The sequence below is a fragment of the Hyperolius riggenbachi genome, chromosome 9 (assembly GCF_040937935.1).
Source record: "Hyperolius riggenbachi isolate aHypRig1 chromosome 9, aHypRig1.pri, whole genome shotgun sequence".
NCBI lineage: Eukaryota > Metazoa > Chordata > Amphibia > Anura > Hyperoliidae > Hyperolius > Hyperolius riggenbachi.
In genome coordinates, this window is record NC_090654.1 from 82,300,497 (window position 1) to 82,324,576 (window position 24,080).

General features: G+C 45.5%; 1 protein-coding gene across 1 annotated transcript in view; it reads right to left on the minus strand.

The window, feature by feature from the left end:
* ITPR1 (inositol 1,4,5-trisphosphate receptor type 1) overlaps nucleotides 1–24,080 on the minus strand; it is a 366,152-nt gene that overhangs the window by 22,006 nt on the left and 320,066 nt on the right. Inside the window, 9 exon segments of the mRNA XM_068253115.1 lie at nucleotides 11–88; nucleotides 2,438–2,633; nucleotides 2,745–2,909; nucleotides 4,394–4,569; nucleotides 4,677–4,799; nucleotides 5,390–5,582; nucleotides 6,210–6,317; nucleotides 12,765–12,887; nucleotides 18,634–18,729. Of these exon segments, the coding sequence (XP_068109216.1) occupies nucleotides 11–88; nucleotides 2,438–2,633; nucleotides 2,745–2,909; nucleotides 4,394–4,569; nucleotides 4,677–4,799; nucleotides 5,390–5,582; nucleotides 6,210–6,317; nucleotides 12,765–12,887; nucleotides 18,634–18,729 (1,258 nt within the window).

Below are 24,080 nucleotides of genomic sequence, written 5' to 3' on the forward strand. Positions count from 1 at the left end.
ATGTACGTACCATGGGTGCAGTTCATCCCCGACTCCACCCGGCAAACTTCTGGATACAAGAGCTCTCTGGCTATGGAGCTTCCCATATCTGCAATGGAAGATCAGGAGAGGATATAGGAGCCTTACGCATGCACAATGACTGTTGCCGATAGGGATCAGGCTGAAATGTGAGCAATTGGAAGTCTCTACCTTTGAACTCTATACCCGCTTCATTGTCATTAGCATATTTGCAGTTTCAGATTTCAGTATGTTTCTTATCAAATAGACCAGGGGTGTTCAAAGTCTGGCCTGCTGGGCATCTGTGGCCCAGCAGGCCTATAGCGGCCCCTAAAGCTTGGCCTAGCTATCAATCGCATGTGGCCAGAAGCCACCACTATGCCAGCAGCAGTAACAGCCACTGATTAGCAGCCGCTATTGCGCAAGCAGCACTGTCTCATGGAGCATTTGGTGTCGGGCCAACCAGCAAAAATGGTAATTGATCGTTTGACACCCTAGCAGTCTCAAGAACACAGATATGGTCCTCGATTTAAAAACATTTGAAATCCCTGAACTAGATAACGGGATAAAACTCATACTCATTGTGGTGGCTGAAGTTCTCCACTTGCAGACCTTTCCATTCTCGTTGTTATAGTGGAAACTTTTACATGCATATTGGCACAGCCCCACCTTGGGTGCAGTTTAGTCTAGAAACTGTCCTGTATTACCATTATGAATAAAGTTATCCAATACTAGTACGCTAGTACTGTACTGTCATAGCAGTTTGGACTTTTAAAGGTAATCCAAGGTGAGAGGGGTATGGAGGCTGCCATATTTATTTCCTTTTAAAAAAACAATACCAGTTGCCTGGCTGTCCTTGCTGATCATGTGTCTCTAATACTTTTAGCCATAGACCCTGAACAAGCATGCAGCAGATCAGGTACTCTGACTCAGGTTTTACTGGATTAGCCATTTGCTTGTTCCAGGGTTTGACTCAGACACTACTTATGCCAGAAGATCAACAGGGCTGCCAGGCAACTGGCATTGTTTAGGAAATAAATATGGCAGCCTCCATATCCCTCTCCCCCTCCCTCTTAAATTCCCCTTTTCCACTGGCCGTGTTTCAAACTGATCTCCAGATCTATAGATTGCAACGGTACCGTGATTATCATGGCAACTGGGATGCCCCTTTTCAACTGCTGCAATGACATTTTTGGCCAAACTCACTGTAAGCAGCATTTTTTCTGTGCTTGCAAATTTGGTCAAGCTTATAAAAAGAGAAGCAAGAGAAATCGTACAGCGATGTGATTTTCTTGCAATTCACCAATTCAAAAATATTTCCCACTTTTTCATTAGAAATTAAAAACAAAACTCATTTTCTGAAAAGCATGATAAAGAGAAAAACTAGGATTATTTCAGAGCATGCAGATCATGCTTTTCAATGTGAAAGGGGCCTACACTATGGCACATCATCAACTGCACAGTAGCACCTGCTAGCCTTCAGTTTCTTAAAGAGACACTAACATCAAAAATATCCCCTGGGGGGTACTCCCCTCGGGTGGGGGAAGCCTCGGTATCCTAATGAGGCTTCCCACGCCGTCCTGTCCCACGGGGGTCTCGCTGCAACCCTCCGAACAGCCGGCGACAGACCCGACTGTCAATTCAATATTTATTTAAATATGTGTATATACAGTGCCTAGCACACAAATAACTATGCTGTGTTCCTTTTTTTCCTCTCTCTGTCTGAAAGAGTTAAATATCAGGGATGTAAGTGGCTGACTCAGTCCTGACTCAGACAGGAAGTGACTACAGTGTGACCCTTACTGATAAGAAATTCCAACTATAAAACACTTTCCTAGCAGAAAAAGAAAGGAGGTAAAAAGGGCAATTTCTTATCAGTGAAGGTCACACTGTAGCCACTTCCTGTCTGAGTCAGGACTGAGTCAGCCACTTACATCCCTGATATTTAACTCTTTCAGACAGAGAAAGGAAAAAAAAGGAACACAGCATAGTTATTTGTGTGCTAGGCCAGTGTTGCCAACTCATCCCTTTAATTACTGACACATAAATTATACAGGTTTTGTGGCTAGGTAGATGCAGTTAAGGCACAGATTACGTGCAAATAGCCCCAGAACCTGTATAACTTAGATGTGTCCGTAATTAAAGGGATGAGTTGGCAACACTGTGCTAGGCACTCTATATACACATGTCTATCTCATGTCACATGTCACTTTGGGTATCCTTTAAGGTAGCCATTCATCTGTATACGAATCTCCGCTATTCCTGGTCAGTAAGCCAGTACCTATTCAGTAAGGAGACCTTGGGCAAGGCTCCCTAATACTGAGCACGCCCTTGTGGCTGCAGCTATGGCACTTCGAGTTCACCAGCAGAAAAGCACAATATAAATGTTCCAAGTCTTGTCATAAGTGGCCTTATCTGCGTTTAGCTACTCCAAGCTCACCTGGGAAATTTGTTTCATTTGGCAACCTGTCGACTTCCAGTATAAAGTCATCTTTAAAGAAGAGATATCCAACGATGGAGAAAAGATAGACTAAAATAAGTGCCAGGACAGCTGTCAGTATGATGGAGCGCCCATTCCGCGTTACACTCTTTATCACATTCAGCAAGGTCTCCTCACGATACACCAGGTCAAAGAGCTGAAAAGAAAACAGTCAGCAAGGAGATAAATACTATTTGTGAAGAGCTATAGAAATATATAAAACTGCTTCACAAAACAAGCTACAAGACAGAGATCCAAGACCCCTTACCAGCAGACTGTAGAAGAACTCATGAACAAAGACACCCATTGCACAGATGAGTAGATACAAGAGATGATAAAGGAACTCCACATCCAGGATCATTGCTCCGTAGCCTCTGGTGAACGTTCCACGGTTCCCCACAAAGCTGGTCAGGAAGATTATCTTATTGCACACCTGCAGGCATGCATCAACAAAGGAGATATATTACATGTCAAGCAAGGTCACTGTGGCAGAAGATTATGGCAATTCTGAAACCTTTTTACCTTTACTGACTGCCATGGGCACTTGACAACTAAGTTCATAAAAGGATGAGGTCATTAAAAGTTCTTCAACAATTACAGCACAGGGCTCTGCTATAACAGATCAGATGGTGCATATAGCTGTCAGGCATTCAACCGCTCACAAAAAAAGAGAAGGTGAGCATCACCATGAAATTCAACTGAGCAGAACAATAATATTTTATATACAGGTCTTAGAATGTCAGTATCTGGCTTCCAAGATAACCACTTAAACAGGGACACTAGAATTCACCTAATGCCCACCAGCACATGCAACAACCAAGAGACTTAAAGTGGAACTAAATTCAGAACTTCCTCTGTGCTTTAAAAGATAAGCTACAGCAGGATAACCCTTTCAGTGCCTTCTGCATAACCAAGTCAAACTTCAGGGTTTTTTCCCAAAAATTGTAATGTAGATTTATATTTGTGTTTACTATATTGGGAGCTCTCCTGCAGTCTATTCACAGTTGCTGATGAGAACTAATTAGACAGGTTGATCTGCCTAAACATACACAGAACACAGAAGTGAACTTCTTACGAAACTATGTGAAATAAAGACTTATTGTGTGCTGAGCAAGAGTTTGGGATAACTAAGGTTCAGAGAAATTAGGCATTTGTTGACCAAATCAATCATTTATGAGTTTCCACAGACCCTGTGGTCTATGAAGATACACCAACCCCCTCCCCCCTAATCTCCACAGGAGACATTCAGCCCCAGTGTCATTTTTCAGACCACTGCTCTGTCCTATGCAGCTTGGCAAGACCACACGGATCAAAGCCAATAGTATTGGGCAACAATAGTCTACTGTCTGTGCAAGGCTCAAGTGACGAAGCTTGGCTTGTAAGGCTGATAAAGATCTCTCTAGGTGTTCTAGGAATTCCAGTAAGGCCCCATTCTCACTTCCGCGGGCGCAGACAATATAACGTGCACTCTGATGGTCCGCCGTGATCTGGCTGGAGCCCAAGGCGGATGTGCTTCCCATAAGCTATAGGGGGAGGGGGAAATGCATCCACCTGTCCGGTATAATTGCAGACTACACAGAAGGGTGGCCCGCGGATCCGTTACAGTGTGACAAGTGTGAACAGCTACTATGTATAGCACAGGAGCCGTTCACTCTACTTGGCAATGAGCGGAGAAGGGACAAAATAAAAAAAAAAAAAAGAGAGAAAAAAGCCTAAATCCTTACTAGAGACAGTTAGAGATGCTAATTATTGCGACTTGCATAAAACTTTACACACCACTGTGGGCAAATCAGCCATCCATGATCATATTAACTGACAAGTCTGATGACTGTTCCAGAGATTACCACTTTGAAATCTGAGCAGAATCCCTCACATGCATGTGGTCATCTGCCTGAGACGCAGTGGCGGATGACTTACATTAAAAGCTCCCAGTAGAAATAACGTAGGCTGGAGCCCTATGGAGAAGATGAGTCGCAGGATGGTGGAAGCTATCAATGCTCTAATTCCATGTGGCTTGGGAAGTACAATGACTATGGCTAATGAAACAAACATGGCTGTCCAGAGTAGACCAGAGAGGCGAGAGTCCAACGTTCCTAGGGGAAAAAAAAAAAAAAAAAAAAAAATCAGGGCAAAACACCTTTGTAAAATCAGAATCTGTTCAGTTTTCAAATGGTCTTTAAAATTCCAACTTGACATTTACCTCCTCGGACACCAACAAAGGGGTAAAAGAAAGCAACTAGAAGGTTCATAAGTACTGCTAGGTTGAAGGATATACTGCTCCAGAAGGTCATGTTTCGAGAGCACCAATAGAGGACATGCTGTGCTGCAAGGGACAAGAGGGGTTATGGTTAGAGAAAACAGAAAACCCAACACCTCTGAAGTCATACAGCTCATATCTACACGCCAAACACTTGGCATAAGAGTCCAACCTTGAGTAAAGCCAACTCTATGGCAACTCGGAACAATTTGGGGCTCTAGGCCACAAGAAAAGTTCCAAAACTAATTTGGAATTTCTTCTAGACTGTTCATGTGATAATTCTGCTGGTGTGTTGTGTATAATGAAAAGTTTGCAGTGGGATGGACCAGCACCCAATGGGGATAGATGTGTGCTAAAGCAGAGAAACCCTGTAGCCCAACAGGGTCAGAAATAGCAAAAGCAAACATCTGCAGTACCACCCCAGTGTATTAATAGCAGTTTATTAGAATAAAAACAAATAGCCATACAGCGATAGACACTGTTTCAGATGCTCAGTCCTTTATGAAAGACTGAGCGTCCAAAACAGCGTTACCAAACCGAATTACCAAAGCACCACAAGATGATGTTTGGTAAACCTGGGAATACACAGCTATTAGAGCCCAACCCAAAAACCCTGGTCCTGTTGACCACCAAGCTCTGTAGATTGCAGCTCTCACCTCTCAGCTTCTTCTGCCAGTTCATCTCATTGAAGAGGTCCTCTGAACGCTGGAAGAAGTCATGGATTTTACTTCCCTGCTCGTCCCTTTCCGTTGTGTAGTAAATTCGCAGTTTGGACTCCTTAGTGAGGAATTCACATATACTGGGCACAGGGAACACAATCTGTTCCATGGTGCGGTCAAGTCGGACAATCTGAAATTAAAGTATGGTGACAAATTATAGCCTGCAAAATCAGAGACCTACTGTATATTCTGGCGTAGAAGTACTTTTTAACCCTTGAAAATCTTCTGAAAAGTCAGGCGTCGTCTTATACACTGAGTTTCATTGATGCCGGGCGATACTACGCTAGCCTGTTACAGTCACTCAGATGTTGCTGCTGAGGACTGTAAGTGAAGCGGCACAGGGGCACATGACCGAGATCTGAGAGGCAGGGAAGGAGGTAAATAAGATAAAAGGTTGGACAGAAGGGTTAAAGAGGTGTGTTTTATGGGCACAGCGTGATCTATTCTTCCATACCACTCTGATACACAAGGAAAGCTGACCAATCCGCTTAGGTAGAGGGAGAGCTGACCAATCCAACCATTCAAGCGCCTATATTCTGTTATATACTGAGTATCACATACAGTACAGCACCAGTATCTGTTCATACATAGCACCAGTATATGATTTTTTTATTTGTGTTTGGTGTGTGTTGGAAGTGGGGTAGTCTTATATGGCAAGTATATCCCAAACTCGATATTTTAACTGGAAAAGTTGGGGGGTCGTCTTATACACAGGAATATGCGGTACTTAACATCCCAGGTCATCTGTTGCCCTCACCTCTATCTGAGCTGTGTGCTTAGCATAGAACTCCAGCGCCTCGTCACCATCTCCGGTCTGCACTCCGGGTTTCAGCATCTGTTGGAGCTCTTTGTTGTGTCGAGCAAGCTATAAGGGTAAAAACCACCAGTCATTAATAAAAAGGGACTGATACAGCTGTCTTTGTGGAGGCAATCATTCTACACAGTTCAGTGTAGATTATGGAATTACGCTAGGACTAGACTTTTCACCTTAAGATCTTTGGATTGTGTGAATGGAGTTATCATTCCCCTCACCTGACCTCCGTGAGCGAAGACGACGTTACACCTATAAAAGTGTTACCAGACAGAAATCCAACAACCTACAGGTGCAGGATTTACTGGAAAAAGAAAACACTGGGCAAGTTTATGAAAACCAGTACAAGGAAAATTTGAGCAATACTGGTGCACAAAATCTCAGCTGAGGCAGCTACTAAAGGGAACCTGAGGTGAAAGGGATATGGAGGCTGCCATATTTATTTGCTTCTAAACTATGCTAATTGCCTGCCAGCCTTGTTGATCTTCTGGCATAAGTAGTTTGAGTCAAAACCCTGAAACAAGCATATGGCTAATCAGTAAAACCTGAGTCAGCCGAGTACCTGATCTACTGCATGCTTGTTCTGATTCTGTCTCTAATACTTTTAGCCACTTACCCTGGACTGCCAGGCAACTGGTATTTAAAAGGAAAATAAATATGGCAGCCTCCATATCACTCACCTCGGGTTCCCTTTAAGGACCACCTTGAGCAATAATCTAGCATGGTTATTGGAGCATCTAACATTGCTTGAAGATCCAATATACCAGACCTTTTGTGACATCTGACGCCTGACTGCACAGTTCTATTCACCCCGTAAGCGGGATGCTGCTCTTTCGTGCACCACGTCACATCCCTTCCAGCCCCACCTCCCAAAGCAATACTTGCATCCCTAGCCTGTAGGCCAATTATGCGTTTGTACAGAACTCAGCCCTGAACTGTCGCCTGAGGGATTTAATCCTGATACATGGCGTATTATGCTTTAGTCTGAGTGAAGAAACCGAATCCTTTTTCAGGAATTTGCTCCTATTCTGAATCAGTTTCACTCTTACTTTCCGTCCATGGTTTGGATACATTAGAGTGACCAGACGTCCCGGATTGCCCGGGACACGTCCCGGATTCGGGGTCCGCTGTCCCAGGCTTAATGAGGTCCCGGGAAACGTCCCGCTTTGAGCAGCGGGACGTCCCGGCCTCGGGACTCTGGCCACTCTCTCCTCAATGAACTGGCAGCGGCGTCTATAGACGCCGTGCCAGTTCATTGCCCGCAGCCCCGCTCCAGCCTCCTCTTCCGGTGTCTGTTTCCGACACCAGCAGGCGAGCAGGGCTACGGCAAGATGGCTGCCGGAGCCCTGTACTGGAGACCTATTTGTGTCACTAGTACAGGGCTTCGGGCGCCATCTTGCCGTAGCCCTGTCAGCGCGGGAGACCAGAGCAGGAGGAACAAGACGGTCCCGGGACGGAGCAGCGCGCCAGAGGCCGGACACTTCTGCCAGGTGAGTAAATGCTTTCTTTTCCAGGTGAAATGTTTGCCCGCATTGTTTCTTTTCTGGTGAAATGTTTGCCCGCATTGTTTCTTTTCCAGGTGAAATGTTTGCCCGCATTGTTTCTTTTCCAGGTGAAATGTTTGCCCGCATTGTTTCTTTTCCAGGTGAAATGTTTGCCCGCATTGTTTCTTTTCCAGGTGAAATGTTTGCCCGCATTGTTTCTTTTCTGGTGAAATGTTTGCCCGCATTGTTTCTTTTCTGGTGAAATGTTTGCCCGCATTGTTTCTTTTCCAGGTGAAATGTTTGCCCGCATTGTTTCTTTTCCGGTGAAATGTTTGCCCGCATTGTTTCTTTTCTGGTGAAATGTTTGCCCGCATTGTTTCTTTTCTAGTGAAATGTTATTGTTTGCCCGCATTGTTTCTTTTCTGGCGAAATGTTTGCCCGCAGTGCGTTTCTTTTCTGGCGAAATGTTTGCCCGCAGTGCGTTTCTTTTCTGGCGAAATGTTTGGCCGCAGTGCGTTTCTTTTCTGGTGAAATGTTTGGCCGCAGTGCGTTTCTTTTCTGGTGAAATGTTTGGCCGCAGTGCATTTCTTTTCTGGTGAAATGTTTGGCTGCAGTGCGTTTCTTTTCTGGTGAAATGTTTGGCCGCAGTGCGTTTCTTTTCTGGTGAAATGTTTGCCCGCATTGCGTTTCTTTTCTGGTGAAATGTTTGCCCGCATTGCGTTTATTTTGTACTGACATGTTTGCCCGCATTGCATTTATTTTATACTGACATGTTGCCTATTGCGTTTATTTTCTGGTGTCCGGGGTAACTGTTACTGCATTTATTATTTAATGGTCATAGATGGCTATGTTTGCTGCTTTGTGGTTACGGTATACTATTAGCATCACACAGTTTCTGCACACCCATGATACAAAGTCTCATTTGTCCACATCATGGCGTAAACACTGCTTTCTTATGCCTCGCTGTTACATCATTACGTTAGCTCCGCCCATACAATGTCATGGCCACGCCCATTTTTTTCGGCGCGGCGCCCCCCTCCCCCAGTCTTCGCCGCTGCACGCTCCTCACTCCTTCCCACCTTTCGCCCCCCCCCCCACGCCCCCCTCCCCGTCCCAGGTTGGACCAACAAAAATATGGTCACTCTAGATACATCCTTCCTGCTGTGCTCATGGTTTGTTGCTCCCATCTGAGTATTTGTACAGGAATCTGGGTTAGAGTCAGGAACAACCTTATCTCCTGTTAGTCACATTCATAATTCTGAAGGTGATCTACTATCCCAGATTCTTGTAGATTTTGTAATCTGGCATGACTGACGGAAAAAAAAAAATCCAGAGGACAAGGAGGCGCTAGATTAATAGGGTGGGCTCACACGGCCAGCTGCAAGCGGACTGTGCTCAAACGCTTTTCTGCTACCGCGCAGATAAGTGTTTGGCATTGGCTCTGTCACATTTGCGCCATTAAGGTGGCCACTAACTGTCCAATTTCTAGCAAAAAAATCGTTCGAGCGATCAGAAATTCTGATCTGACGAAAAATCGTTCACTACACCATCAACTAACCAATCTTTGCTTCCTATCACGGCCACCAAGAAAATCCAAATTTTCGTTTGACGAAAATTCATTCGGGCGACTTTTTTCACTCGTTCATAATCGATTGTGTCCACCAATGGAGATTATTTACAACCAATCCGATCAGAATTTCTGATCGCCCGAACGATTTTTCGCTAGAAATTGGACCGTTAGTGGCCAGCTTTAGAAGGATCTTAGATCGCAGCGCTGTACATTTATATTAGCCGGCGGTTTTGCCATCTAAATGTCTCCGAGCGGCGATCACCACTGGGAGACTGAAGGCGAAGCCTTCCAAGCAGAGACGTGCGTGCTTGGGCACACGCGATCTCCTGCTAGCCCCATAGAAAGCAATTCACACCAATCGGCGTGGAGCGGTCCTGGGGCTGCCGCCGCATTCACGCCAATTGGCGTGGAGCGGTCGGCTAGTAGTTAAAGGGAACCTAAACTGAGTAGGATATGGATTTTTCCTTTTAAAATAATACCAGTTGCCTGAATCTCCTGCTGATCCTGTGTCTCCAATACTTTTAGCCACAGCCCCTGAACAAGCATGCAGATCAGGTGCTCTGACTGAAGTCAGACTGGATTAGCTGCATGCTTGTTTCAGGTGTGTAATTCAGCCACTACTGCAATCAAAGAGATCAGCAGGACTGGCAAGGAAATGGTATTGTGTAGAAGGAAACATCCATATCCCTCTCAGTTTAGGTTCCCTTTAAACAATACCAGTTGCCTGGCAACCCTGCTGATCTATTTGAATCGCACCAGAAACAAGCAGGCAGCTAATATTGTCACATCTGACAATGTCTGAGACACCTGATCTGCTTCATGCTTGTTCAGGGTCTATGGCTAAAAGTATTAGAGGCAGAGGATCACTAGGCAACTAATATTGCTTAAAAGGAATTAAATATCTAGCCTCCATTTACCTCTCACTTCAGTTGTCCTTTATGTGGAGAATTTTAAGCACATTAGGCGAGCACCATTATGCATTCTGGAGCACAGGCTCTGCCTTTCCAAACAGGTTGTAGGAGGGTTACCAAATTATTATAGTAACTACTGTATCAGATCCAAGACACTTCACGTGTACTGACAGTGTCATTACATAACATACAGGCTCCAATACTCTAAGCTGCCAAATACAGGAAGGGGCCTATTCAGTGCAGGTCTATCTGCAAGGGTTCCCTGGCAACACAGGAGTAACATATAGCCCAAAACAAAGGTTACTATTTAGTGTCTGATGTAATGGGGTCAGAGTCTCCCCAGTGGGAATAAAGAGCTTTAAAACACACCTAAGGAGAGGGATATGGAGGCTGACTTTTTTCCTTTTAAACAGCGCAGGCTTGCCTGCTGATACTTTTAGCCATAGACCCTGAACAAGTATTCAGATCAGGTGCTCTGACTAAGTCGGACTAGATTAGCTGCATACTTGTTTCAGTTGAGGGATTCAGACACGACAGACCCCAGAAAGATCAGCAGGGCTGCCAGGCAATTGGTATTGTTTAATAGGAGATAAATATGGCAGCCACCATATGCCTCTATTACTTTAGATTCCCTTTAAAAGCCTTTCACAAGCTATATTAAACATTTTGGCTGGAGCGCCAGTTTAAAATGCAACTCTAAGCAATCACATCTTAGACCACTCAGGCCAGGAAGCAGCACTAACAAAAAACAAGCCAGTCTTTTGCAGCACAAATATCAGATATTTCTTTTGTGATTTGGGACAAACCGGTAGGTTTGCTCTCTGTAGAGAGGAAGATCATCTTTAAGTTGCCGTCAGCAGCACATCTAAAAGCAAGGATTTTGATTGTGTTTAGTTACCTGCTTTTCTGTAGATACTGTAAGTAGCCTGTACAGCACACAATTCATATCTGTTCTAGACTTCTTCCTGTCTGAGGCAAACCTGTGAAAAGATGCGTGCGCGCACCCCCTCCCCCTCCCGACTTAGAATGAAAGCACAGTACAGGACAATACTCTGCTTCATTTAATGTTCTCAAAAGACATGCTACAGCTCAACAAAACACACTGGCTGGCTGCAAGTTGGTATCAAACTTCTCACCCTCAGCCAGTTGGCCGCCCTCCATTCCTCCCCAGTCAGGACAGCAGTGTCACCTCACACAGCACAACAAACTGCTTTTCCCCAATGATGACCTCTTCACCTCTCTCTCTCTCTCTCTTTCTCCCTTCTCCTCCTACTCTGACTGCATGCGGTAACAGTGCAAAAATGCTGCCCCTGATGCAAATGTTTCACCTTGCTTCATGAGAGAACCAGCCCTGTGTGTTCCCAAACAAGAGCCCAGACAGCAATACAATCCTGGAAGAGATTTAAACCAATCCAAAAATTAAAACTGAAAACAGATTTTTCTTCTTTTTTTATAATAAGGTTTCTCTTGAATAAAGTGAAAGTTTTTTTTTGTGTTTTTTTCTTTTCAAAATGATTGCCAGTCTCCCCAGTAAGATGTGGTTCTATCTCCAACAGTAACAGTTTGATGTATGGGCACCCTTACTATAGTCTGTGTCAGTACTGTATGGATTTCTGCTTACTTTCTGCCCCAGTGATGCCACAGATTTTACAGGCCAAATGACCTTTCGATCAAATTATTGGATGGGAGGAGAATAGATACCCCAGCATGGCCCCCGATCAATCCTTTGACTGTCCGGAAATCGATTGAGAATGCTTAAAAAAAAACATCTCAGTCACAAGGGCTTAATCGGATGCACAGCAGTAACTGTGCTGGGTTTCCCTGACAACCCACAGACCCCTGTCCGGTGACACAAGTGTATGTGTGTGTGGTGTGTGTCCGTCCCTGTGTGCAGCAGTGAAGGCTCACCTGTCATACAAATCCCGATCTTCGTCCAGCGCAACAGTGAGCGCCTGTACCACATGACACTGGCGCATATAGTGATGTTGCTACTTGCGCCAGTGTCACGTGGTACAGGGGCCCACTGTGATTTTGGACACTCGAGAAGACCAGGATTTACACATGCTGACAGGTGAGCCTTCAACACTGCACACGGGCACAATGGGTGGTCGTAGGGGGTGTTTATTCACTCTACTAGGCACTCTGTATAACACAAGAGGTAACATTTAGCCAGGGGTGAGCTTTAAGACGTTGCTTTGTCACCAAGGTTCCTGCAGCCTAATCATGTAGCAGACTATTAGGGGGATTTTTCTATTTAATGCTGAGAACTAGAAGTGAGATTGTTAAGGGCTTTTATTTTCATCCGGCGTTGCACAGTTCCTGTTACCCGAGAAGCCTGGCATCCTGCCCAGTGTGGAAACCGAGCACTGCACTCTGCTGCTGTGTACTGAGGCGTGCGTTGTGGCACATGTGCCGAGGCCCCGGCACACCCAGCCCTGCTATACTAGGACACCGTGTCCATGGTGAGGAGGACACCTCACACCGTGCGAGCCTTACATAACTGCCAGCACCGCGTGTGCTTATGTAAGGAACCTACCTGATGAGCCAGGATATAGATGTTATGTCCTACATTGCGTGGAGAGGCAGCATGATCCTCACAGCTCTCCCCATCATCAAACTCCACCTCGCCCTGGAGATAAGCCTTCTTTATCACCTCCACCTGGGTGAGGAATTAACAGTCAATCAGCAGAAACTGCGCCAGGATTATATCGCTAGATTCATCTTTTCTAGACAGTCATTAATAGCTGGTAGGAATACAGTTTTCCATGTCATTGACTACATAATGCAGATGATTCATCAAACAGACCTGACATTCCAGTCCAGGTCATGAGTAGTTGCATACACCTATATACTGTATGTTCCAATTATGGGAGGATGTGGCTAGGTGCAGTATCCTCATGGATCAGCTGTGTTGGTACAGATGTTCCAGTCTCTGCTGACATAATTACTATATACAATACATGGTGTGTCTCGCCCCACATTTAAAATGTCACGTTTTAAACCTAACAGGGAACCTTTGGTGAGAGGAATATGGATGAGGCAATCTCCACTCCTAAACAATGCCAGTAGCTTGACTTCTGTGCAGATGTTCTGCCTCTAAAGCTGAACATCTATATAGATTTCCCCCTATGGTAATTTATTCTGAATGGATTCCTTTGACAGAAATGTATTCCTGCCACACAGTATTGCGCTGTTCGATTCAATGCAATGTTTTGGCCTATCGATCAGCAGCCACACCTACCTGGCCCTCAATCCATCCAGATTATACTTTCCATCCATTTAGGTTCAGAATCTATTAAACATTTAAAGGAATTGATTCCCAACCGATTGCATCAAAGTAATTGAATCTGCAGGGAATTGGGTGCTACTCTACTTCAGGGGACCCAGCAGGAAACCGCATAGGGAAATTCAGCTGTGACTGAGTGGACTGCACCCTCTCGAACTGCTCGGTTTCCAACAGGCTCCAGTAAACTACGCCCACAGTCCCTCTTTCAGGACTTTGTCCCTCTTTCTTTGTAAATATATATATATTTCTCTACTAAAAAATGTGTTTAATTGACTCTAAACTTTATTCCCTTCCTTTAAATTGATATATTACTAATTTTAAAATGTTACTATGAAGAAAAACGAACCAGGATAGAAAGTACCAGTGTGGTTTGAATTATAAACATATTTTTCTTAGGAAATCTTTAAGGTATGCGTGATTGGGCGTATGGCAGGGGCATGATCAGGGGTGTGGCTGAAGTGTCCCTCTTTCTGATCTCAAAATGTTGGGAGGTATGGTATTCTGCCAATCGCAACTGCTTTGTGCAGTAGAGTGCGCTTTTATTACAGAACGGTTCCCTATGAGGTTTCCTGCTGGGACCCCTAAATTAGACTAGCACTGGGAATTGAATGGGAAAATCGATGTGCGTATGGGCACCTTAATACTACAAGTCACTGACCCAGAATGAGCGTGCAGATCAGATGCTTTGACTGGTCTGACTTAACTACCTGCATGCTTGTTACAGGTGTGCGATTTAAACAACTAAAGCCTAAAGCTCAGCATGAGTCAGGTAACTGACTATAAGGAATGAAGATGCAGTCTACATACTCCTCCAACTTTTAGCTCCCTTTAAAAATGCTTGTGTGAAATCACCATTCATGCAGGTGTGCTCATACCTCCCAACTGAGATGAGAAAGAGGGACACTTAAAGGGAACCTCAACTCTGAGATTGAAAAAAAAAATTTACTTACCTGGGGCTTTCCTAAGCTCCCTGCAGCCGTCCTGTGCCCTCGCAGCTCCTCAATTGTCCTCCGGTCCCCCACTGCAGCTTAGTTTCGTTTTCAGCCGACTACCAGTCGGCTCCCGGCAACGTGTCCTCTTCTTCGCCTTCCCCGCTGTGAAGCGCGTCATGTGCAGGCGAAGTACGCCTGCATGATGCACTTCACAGCGGGGAAGGCGAAGAAGAGGACACGTTGCCGGGAGCCGACTGGCAGTCGGCCGAAAACGAAACTAAGCTGCAGTGGGGGACCGGAGGACAATTGAGGAGCTGCGAGGGCACTGGACGGCTGCAGGGAGCTTGGGAAAGCCCCAGGTAAGTAACTTTTTTTCAATCTCAGAGCGAAGGTTCCCTTTAAGACACACCCCCATCACAACCCTAGTCACGCATACCATAAAGATTTCATAAGAAAAATATGTTGTGTTATAATTGAAACCACACTGGTCCTCTCTATCCTGGTGCATTTTCCTTCACATTAACATTTGAAAATGAAAGGTATATCAATTTAAAGGATGGGAATAACGTTTAGAGGCAATTAAACACATTTTTTAGTAGAGAAATACAAATATTTACATAGAAAGAGGGACAAAGTCCTGAAAGAAAAAAATACACATACAGTGGGTTGCAAAAGTATTCGGCCCCCTTGAAGTTTTCCACATTTTGTCACATTACTGCCACAAACATGCATCAATTTTAATGGAATTCCACATGAAAGACCAACACAAAGTGGTGTACACATGAGAAGTGGAATGAAAATCATACAGGATTCCAAACATTTTTTTTTTACAAATAACTGCAAAGTGGTGTGTGCATAATTATTCGGCCACCTTTGATCTGAGTGCAGTCAGTTGCCTATAGACATTGCCTGATGAGTGCTCATGACTAAATAGAGTGCACCTGTGTGTAATCTAATGTCATTACAATAACAGCTGCTCTGTGAGGGCCTCAGAGGTTGTCTAAGAGAATATTGGGAGCAACAACACCGTGAAGTCCAAAGAACACACAAGACAGGTCAGGGATCAAGTTATTGAGAAATGTAAAGCAGGCTTAGGCTACAAAAAGATTTCCAAAGCCTTGAACATCCCACGGAGCACTGTTCAAGCGATCATTCAGAAATGTCTTGGTAGGTTTACAGTTGTGCCATACTCCTTCCAAGGCCATCCACCTAAACTCACAGGCCGAACAAGGAGAGCGCTGATCAGAAATGCAGTCAAGATGCCCATGGTGACTCTGGACGAGCTGCAGAGATCTACAGCTCAGGTGGGAGACTGTCTATGGGACAACTATTAGTCATACACTGTACAAAGTTGGCCTTTATGGAAAAGTAGCAAGAAGAAAGGCATTGTTAACAGAAAGTATAAGAAGTCCCGTTTGCAGTTTGCCACAAGCCATGTGGGGGACACAGCAAACATGTGGAAGAAAGAGCTCTGGTCAGATGAGACCAAAATGGAACTTTTTGGCCAAAATGCAAAACTAACACTGCACATCACTCTGAACACACCATCCCCACTGTCATATTTGGTGGTGGCAGTATCATGCTCGGGGGGTGCATCTCTTCAGCAGGGACAGGGAAGCTGGTCAGAGTTGATGGAAAGATGGATGGAGCCAAATACAGGGCAATCTTGGAAGAAAACCTCTTGGAGTCTGCAAAAGACTTGAGACTGGGGCGGAGGTTCACCTTCCAGCAGGACAATGACCCTAAACAAAGCCAGGGCAACAATGGAATGGTTTAAAACAAAACATATCTATGTGTTAGAATGGTCCAGTCAAAGTCCAGATCTAAATCCAATCGAGAATCTGTGGCAAGATCTGAAAACTGCTGTTCACAAACGCTGTCCATCTAATCTGACTGAGCTGGAGCTGTTTTGCAAAGAAGAATGGGCAAGGATTTCAGTCTCTAGATGTGCAAAGCTGGTAGAGACATTCCATAAAAGACTGGCAGCTGTAATTGCAGCAAAAGGTGGTTCTACAAAGTATTGACTCAGGGGGGGGGGGGGCCGAATAATTACGCACACCCCACTCTGCAGTTATTTGTAAAAAATGTTTGGAATCATGTATGATTTTCGTTCTACTTCTCACATGTACACCACTTTGTATTGGTCTTTCACAGGGAATTCCAATAAAATTGATGCATGTTTGTGGCAGTAATGTGACAAAATGTGGAAAACTTTAAGGGAGCAGAATACTTTTGCAATCCACTGTATCCAGGCACATCGCCTCTAGTTAGGACATTAAATAAGTTAAGGAAAGGGGGTACTGAAGGGGGTGTGGCCAGAAAACACAAAACAAAACGTTAGCTCCCTTGTGCGATTGGTAAGATGCACTGTCTGTCCCAGGAGAGGACGTCAGGATGTGTGCTCCTAATCCATTGATAGGTTTGATGCAATGAATGTGTTTGCATGTCTGCACTATGCATGTTACAGGGCCAGAGTTAGGACACCTATGTTTACCTGGCTACTTCTGCGCAATATAGGTGACTAAGCATAAGAATGCATGATTCTGTGAACTAAGACCCTGGCTTTTAACTTAGCTGTAGGGATAACAGTGGTACCTGGATGAGTGAATATGTGAATGAATTTGTTTGAACATTTGCATGTGAGAGTGCGAAGGGTTAATAGATTTTTGCTTTTTTAAAGTCCTGAAAGAGGGACAAATGAGGAGGAAAGAGGGACAGAGGGACAGGGCTCCCAAAGAGGGACTGTCCCTCCGAAAGAGGGACAGTTAGGAGCTATGTGTGCTGCACACACGCATAAGAGGCATTTTGGAGAGTTGTGTTTGAGGGAGTCCAAATGCAGCCTGCACCTCCTGAGGACCATTAAACCAATGACAAATGGCCAAATGTCTCCACTGAAAATGTTCTTTCTGAATTCAATGCATGCGGTGTATGTTTTTTCTTTTCCCGTGCATCTAAAATAGCATCCGTGAAAAATAAGCCTAGTCTAACTAATATCAATGCGAAACTTTGGATGTTTGTTAATCACGCAACAATGGATGAACGGATTTGAATGAAGTTTGGCAACGAGTACATTACCTGAAATAACATATGGCCTCGATTCATAAAGCATTCCCGCATGCGGGAATGCAGAAAACGGCACACTTTACCGACCACACAGCAAGATCTGTATTCATAAAGGCTTTTCCGCATGAAAAGCCGACATTCGCGAGCAAAGTGATAAATCACCGCCTTGCGCGGTGATTATCACAGCAAAAGTAACAAGTGGTCAATTCATAAAAATTAGAGGTAGCGGTATGCGGACGGGTATTACCGCTACCTCTGATGTGGCGAGAAGCGTGCGGAATCCGTTGCAGTGAATGGGACAGACCTCCCAAGCAGCTGCAGAGAACACCGCACGGAGGGATTCCGCCTGCTTCTCCGGCTTCCGCATGTCTCCCGACAGCCTAACGCCTGCCTACAGCGGAGTATCTCCGCACGCCTGTCACAACAGGCAACATTTTTATGAATTACCACCCTGAAGGCGGAAATACCGACAGCGGTGTTTCCCCGCTCGACTTTCCCCGCTCGCAGGCACTTTTATGAATCGAGGCCACAGGATACTTTTTACCCCCATAACCAAAAAGTGGGTGGAGACAAATACAAACTTCACTGATGAAATGTAAACTGCTGCCATTCTTACATCGTTAATGGCAGGGGTCTCAAACTTTGCACAGTTGGTCAATGGGCGACTGGGATGAATATTCAGAAAAGTGGGTGGAGCCTCAAAATTCACCTATTGATTTTCAAGGGAATATTTAATTGCTGCCATTCTTGAACGGTTAATGGCACAAGCCTCAAACTTGGTAGTCGGTCATTGGGGTTCAAATTCAGAAAAGTGGGTGGAGCCACAGCCAATTAGATTTGTTTCATTTCAATGCAAATTATTGATGCGAAAGACGGCAAAGCTTACAAACTAGGCCATTGAGTAATTGTGTTATGGTTAGAAGTGGACGGAGCCAACACCAGCCAAATACATACCTGGGCAACGCCGGGCCATCAGCTAGTACTTCAATAAAAGGGACTGTATTCAGTATAGGTTGGTTCTGGCACATAAGCCTGCCCACATTAGGATGATGGGGGCTACCTCTCCAAAGCACCCAATCAACATTGGAGACAACCACAAGAGGTTAGACAATGTCAGAACTCACCAGCTCTTTCGGCCTCATATTATACAGAATGCGCTCGGCGTTCTCACTGTCGTGCCGACTTTCCATGATAGCGAGAAGCAGTTTAGAAGCGTTATTCTGTAAGGCAAGAGACAGTATTACTCATGGGACAGGTGTGTAAAATTGGGAATCTCCCTTCTGCCTCCTCAAACGCATTCTGTCTACTGTACAAGCAGAGCTTCTAGAGCAGGCATGGGCAAACTTGGCCCTCCAGCTGTTAAGGAACTACAAGTCCCACAATGCTTTGCAGGAGTCTTACAGCCACAGTCATGACTCATAAAGGCAAATGCATTGTGGGACTTGTAGCTCCTTAACAGCTGGAGGGCCAAGTTTGCCCATGCCTGTTCTAGAGTCTGAACAGCTATGCTCCAACACCCCATTACACATGCTCAATATTACATTTTATTAGCAAACCCCATTTCTGAAATGGTTATTTTTGTTAAAGAGGAGCTGTTAGGTAAAGGGTCTCAGAGAAAATAAACACATCAGTAGCTAAATATAGGCTGTACTTACATTACATATGCATTTCACTGTCCACGTTTGGATTTCACAGAATTTTTATATAGTATTTGCAGAGAATGATGCTCCTGACAGCTCATGGCAGGTTCCATGTGTGTCTGTCTCCTATGAAGCCAAATGTGTTGTCATGTCCTGCCTGCTTCCTGATCACAGAAATGCTGGTACTGAATAACACTAGTGTGCAGTGAATATTAATGAGCCATGTAGCTAGGAACAATAGCGGACTCCTGCAGTGTACTCTGCCGGGAGATTTATCAGTGCTGTGCGCTGGACTGAGTTACATGCTATTGTTACTTGACCCTGTAACTTCTCATTAGCAGCCGAGGGGAGAGCCCCAGAATGCTTTGCAGTATGGTATGCGGCTTGCGTCTTCTTAAGAGCTTGGGAATAACAGCTTTGCTGATAAGCACACATCAAATGTAAGAGAGATTTTTATCTTCAGTAATGCCTTTTTGGCTTCCTTCTAAACTGTTTAACACAGGAGAATAGAGGTTTAAATTAGCTTTTGTAGCCTGACAGTTACTCTTTAAAGCATCGCCAGTCACACCAAATAGGACACTGTATTGCTTTCCATGTACTATAGATGAAATCCAGTAATGCAGATACTGTTGTACTGTAGCCTCATTTTTTGTAACAATTGCTGAGAGTCCTCTTCCCTCTTACATGACTCCCATTCCTCTTAACTATACCTGCCACTAATTAGTGAACACTTACAGCTGGCACAATGTGTACACTCCTGGTTTCAGTTTAGCCTCAGAGTTCATGAGATAATGAAATGATGAATCAGAACAGCAAAGCATTTATGTAAGTTTTTTTTTTTATCACATAGGTTCTATTTACTTAACAGGAGAGAGAATGTGATGGCAAACCTCACCACTGCTTAATGCCCTCACTCCACATCCCACAACCTTCCACTGCTTCCCAACAGTGCCCCCACTCCACATCCCAAAACCCACCACCACTGCTTCCCAACACTGCCCCACTCCACATCCCAAAACCTGCCGCTGCTCCCCAACACTGCCCCACTCCACATCCCAAAACCTGTTGCTGCTCCCCAACACTGCCCCACTCCACATCCCAAAACCTGTTGCTGCTTCCCAACACTGCCCCACTCCACATCCCAAAACCTGTTGCTGCTTCCCAACACTGCCCCCACTCCACATCCCAAAACCTGTTGCTGCTTCCCAACACTGCCCCACTCCACATCCCAAAACCTGCCGCTGCTTCCCAACACTGCCCCACTCCACATCCCAAAACCTGCCACTGCTTCCCAACACTGCCCCACTCCACATCCCAAAACCTGCCACTGCTTCCCAACACTGCCCCACTCCACATCCCAACACTGCCCCCACTGCTTCCCAACACTGCCCCCACTGCTTCCCAACACTGCCCCCACTGCTTCCCAACACTGCCCCCACTGCTTCCAACACTGCCCCACTCCACATCCCAAAACCTGCCACTGCTTCCTAACACTGCCCCATTCCACATCCCAAAACCTGCCACTGCTTCCCAACACTGCCCCCACTCCACATCCCAAAACCTGCCACTGCTCCCCAACACTGCCCCACTCATCCCAAAACCTGCCACTGCTTCCCAACACTGCCCCACTCCACATCCCAAAACCCGAAACTGCTCCCACTCCACATCGTAAAACCCTCCACTGCTTCTCAATACTGCCCTCACTCCACATCCCAAAACCTGCCACTGCTTCCCAACACTGCCCCACTCCACATCCCAAAACCTGCCACTGCTTCCCAACACTGCCCCCACTCCACACCCCAAAACCCACCACTGCCCCCACTCCACATTGCAGGACCCACCACTGCTTCTCAACACTGCCCTCACTCATTCCAAACCCCGCCACGGCTTCCCACCACTGCTGCCGCTCCCCATCCTAAACCATGCCACTGCTGCCTTACACTGCTGTCACGCCACATCACAAACCCTGCCACTGCTTACCACCCCTGCTGCCACTCCACATCCCAAATCCCACCACTGCTTCCCTACAATACTACCACTCCACAAATCCTGCCACTGCTTCTACTCCACATCCCAAACCCTGCCACTGCTTCCCAACACTGCTGCCACTCCACATCCTAAACCCCACCACTGATTCCCAACACTGCTGCCACTCTACGTCCCAAATCCCGCCACTGCCCCCACTCCACATCCCAAACCCCGCCACTACTTCCCTACACTGCTGCTACTCCACATCCAAAACCCTGCCACTGCTTCCCAACACTGCCGCCACTCCCCATCCCAAAACCCACCACCACTGCTTCCCAACACTGCCCCCACTACTTCCCTACACTGCTGCTACTCCACATCCAAAACCCTGCCACTGCTTCCCAACACTGCCGCCACTCCCCATCCCAAAACCTGACACTGCTTCCCAACATTGCTGCCACTCAAAACCCCACCACCGTTTCCCAACACTGTTGCCACTTCACATACCAAACCCTGACATTGCTTCCCAACATTGCTGTCACTCCACATCCTAAACCTCGCAACTGCTTCCCTCCACTATTGCCACCCAACATCCCAAATCGCATACATATGAAATCGCCGCCAGGAGACTTGGGCACAGGATACACCCGGTATATGGCTTATCCTGCTGCTGCACAAGTCCCGGCGGCGTTAATTACTATTCCCCCTCTAGGTCGATGTGGATAGTGGGGAATTAAATAATACGGCTTCCAGCTATTGCTGGAGGTCGCATTACAGTGTTTTAAAAGTAACTTCAGCTCAGCCTTCTGAAGTTACTCACTAAGCGCCGCCATAGCCATAATTCCTATTATGGTCTATGGTAGCGCCGGCTGCACCCTAATCTGCACTGTAATTACAGCCCTCATCCCAAATCCCGCCACTGCTTCCAAACACTGCTGCCACACCACATCCCAAACCTGCCACTCCACATCACTGCCCATCCTCTGACTTACTTGTGCATGGTTGCACCGCTACAGTATCATCCAGGCTGCACAGAAATGTGGATAGAGGTGCACACTATCAGTACTGTATCTGCATTAGCTGGTGAGACCTATGCTTCCTGTGCAAGCTATTTTGCGATAATATGCAGGTATTTGCAGGCAATAAAGCACTGCACAGTGTGATCTGGCTTGCTTAAGCATTGAAAAGAAAAAAATTACCAATTATTGATTGAATTAAGATCCAGTACAGTATAATTTATTATATCAGAAGTTTACTACATAAGAAATTGTCATACTCAAGCATATACACTACCTGGCACATTCCCTTGGAGTTCACTATAAAGGGATTCTACCATGCTGAATAATTTGGTTCTCTATGGTAGACTGTCAGACACTATTTCCTTTCCTCTGTAGAGTCTGAAGTAAAGAGTCTTCCAAAGAATGGAGAATGTCAGAACATCAGGATATTACTGGGGTCTGCGTCTTACATCAGAGGAAATCTCTCCACTGGAAAGATGGACCGCAATAAAACAACGGGTTCTGACATTTGCCTCTACTGAAACTGTGATTCAAATGGAGACACTGAATCAGTTCCTATCCCCTTTGATATAGAAAATGTGGGGTCCCAATGGGAGCAGAAAACAACTCAATACAGTGGTTCTAGCGTTAGCTTTAGGTAGACTGGTACCTCCCCTCACACGTGCACATATGCTCATTATAGATGTGCACGTGAACAGACTACACCATTTACCGTTTGCGGTGCCTCTGGTGACAGCGTGACAGATGCACTGACATAACCCGGGACGGCACTTTGAAATGGGCCCCTGCAGGGCAGGGAAGGGAGCCGTCTTCTAGGTACAATAGTTACTATCAGCTTTGTAGATCGTCAAACCCACGGCAAGAGGAATGCAATTCAGCCTACGGCAACACTAGGTGATTTCCACAGAGACAAGGAAGCATTTTTTATTTAAAATGTGAACCTGGTGAAAGTGCATCTTTCATGCATAGAGGATGATGGCCATTTCCGCTGGATGTGCATTTCTGTGGATACAGACTGACCCAACACTTCACTAGAAAATACTACCAGCAGCATCAGGGATGGATCCACATGCATTGCTTAGCAACCATTCCTAAGATGTTCAAGTACAAAAACAAAAAAAACAAAACAAAAACACCAGTGATGGCCACCAAGCTTTTTTGGTCAGATTTAGTGGCGGCTAGCATCAACTAGGACCCCTAGTCCCTCTCAGGCCCTATGCAGCTGCCTAAATTGCCTTGTGGATGATCAGGCTCTTCATTGTAGAGTTGCAAAAAGGTGGCCTTGTATCCACTTCATTCACTTTAATAGACATTGGTTATTTAGGCTGGACAAGTGAATTAAAGTACGGTCCTATGGGAGACAAACGCTACAGAAAGATTATAGTTACAGTAGTACAATTTATAAACCATATATAAAGGGGAGAAAATAGTTGTGCACATATTTAGCAACCTCCATGCTGAAAACTGTCCAATTCTAGTAATGATGTGTTTTTCTTATATACAATGTATCTGTCAGGGGGGGGTGGGGGGGGGGGGGGGGGGGGGGGGGGGGGGGGGGGGGGGGGGGGTTTATGGGTGGTGGGGAGGCGCTCACAAATGTGAAATCTGGAGGGGGTTACTACACAAAATGGATTTTGAACAGAGGTATATTACCTCTTATGAGAAACTAAAAACAGAAATTGGGAAAGGACATCTTTAATATTAAAAAAATTGGTTGTGGACAAGTTTCATGGGTCCTTGCGAACTTCCTCTGGTCAATACAACAAAAACACCTTTTGCTTAAGCTGTGCGGGGTGTGAGCTCTTGTATAGACCCTCTATACAGGCGTCCATGACCCACACAGCTTAGGCAAAAGGTGTTCTTGTTGTATTGACCTGTGTAAGCGGGCAAAGACAGGTAAAAAAAAGTTGCCTACAACCAATTTTTAGAATAGAAACCTCTTTT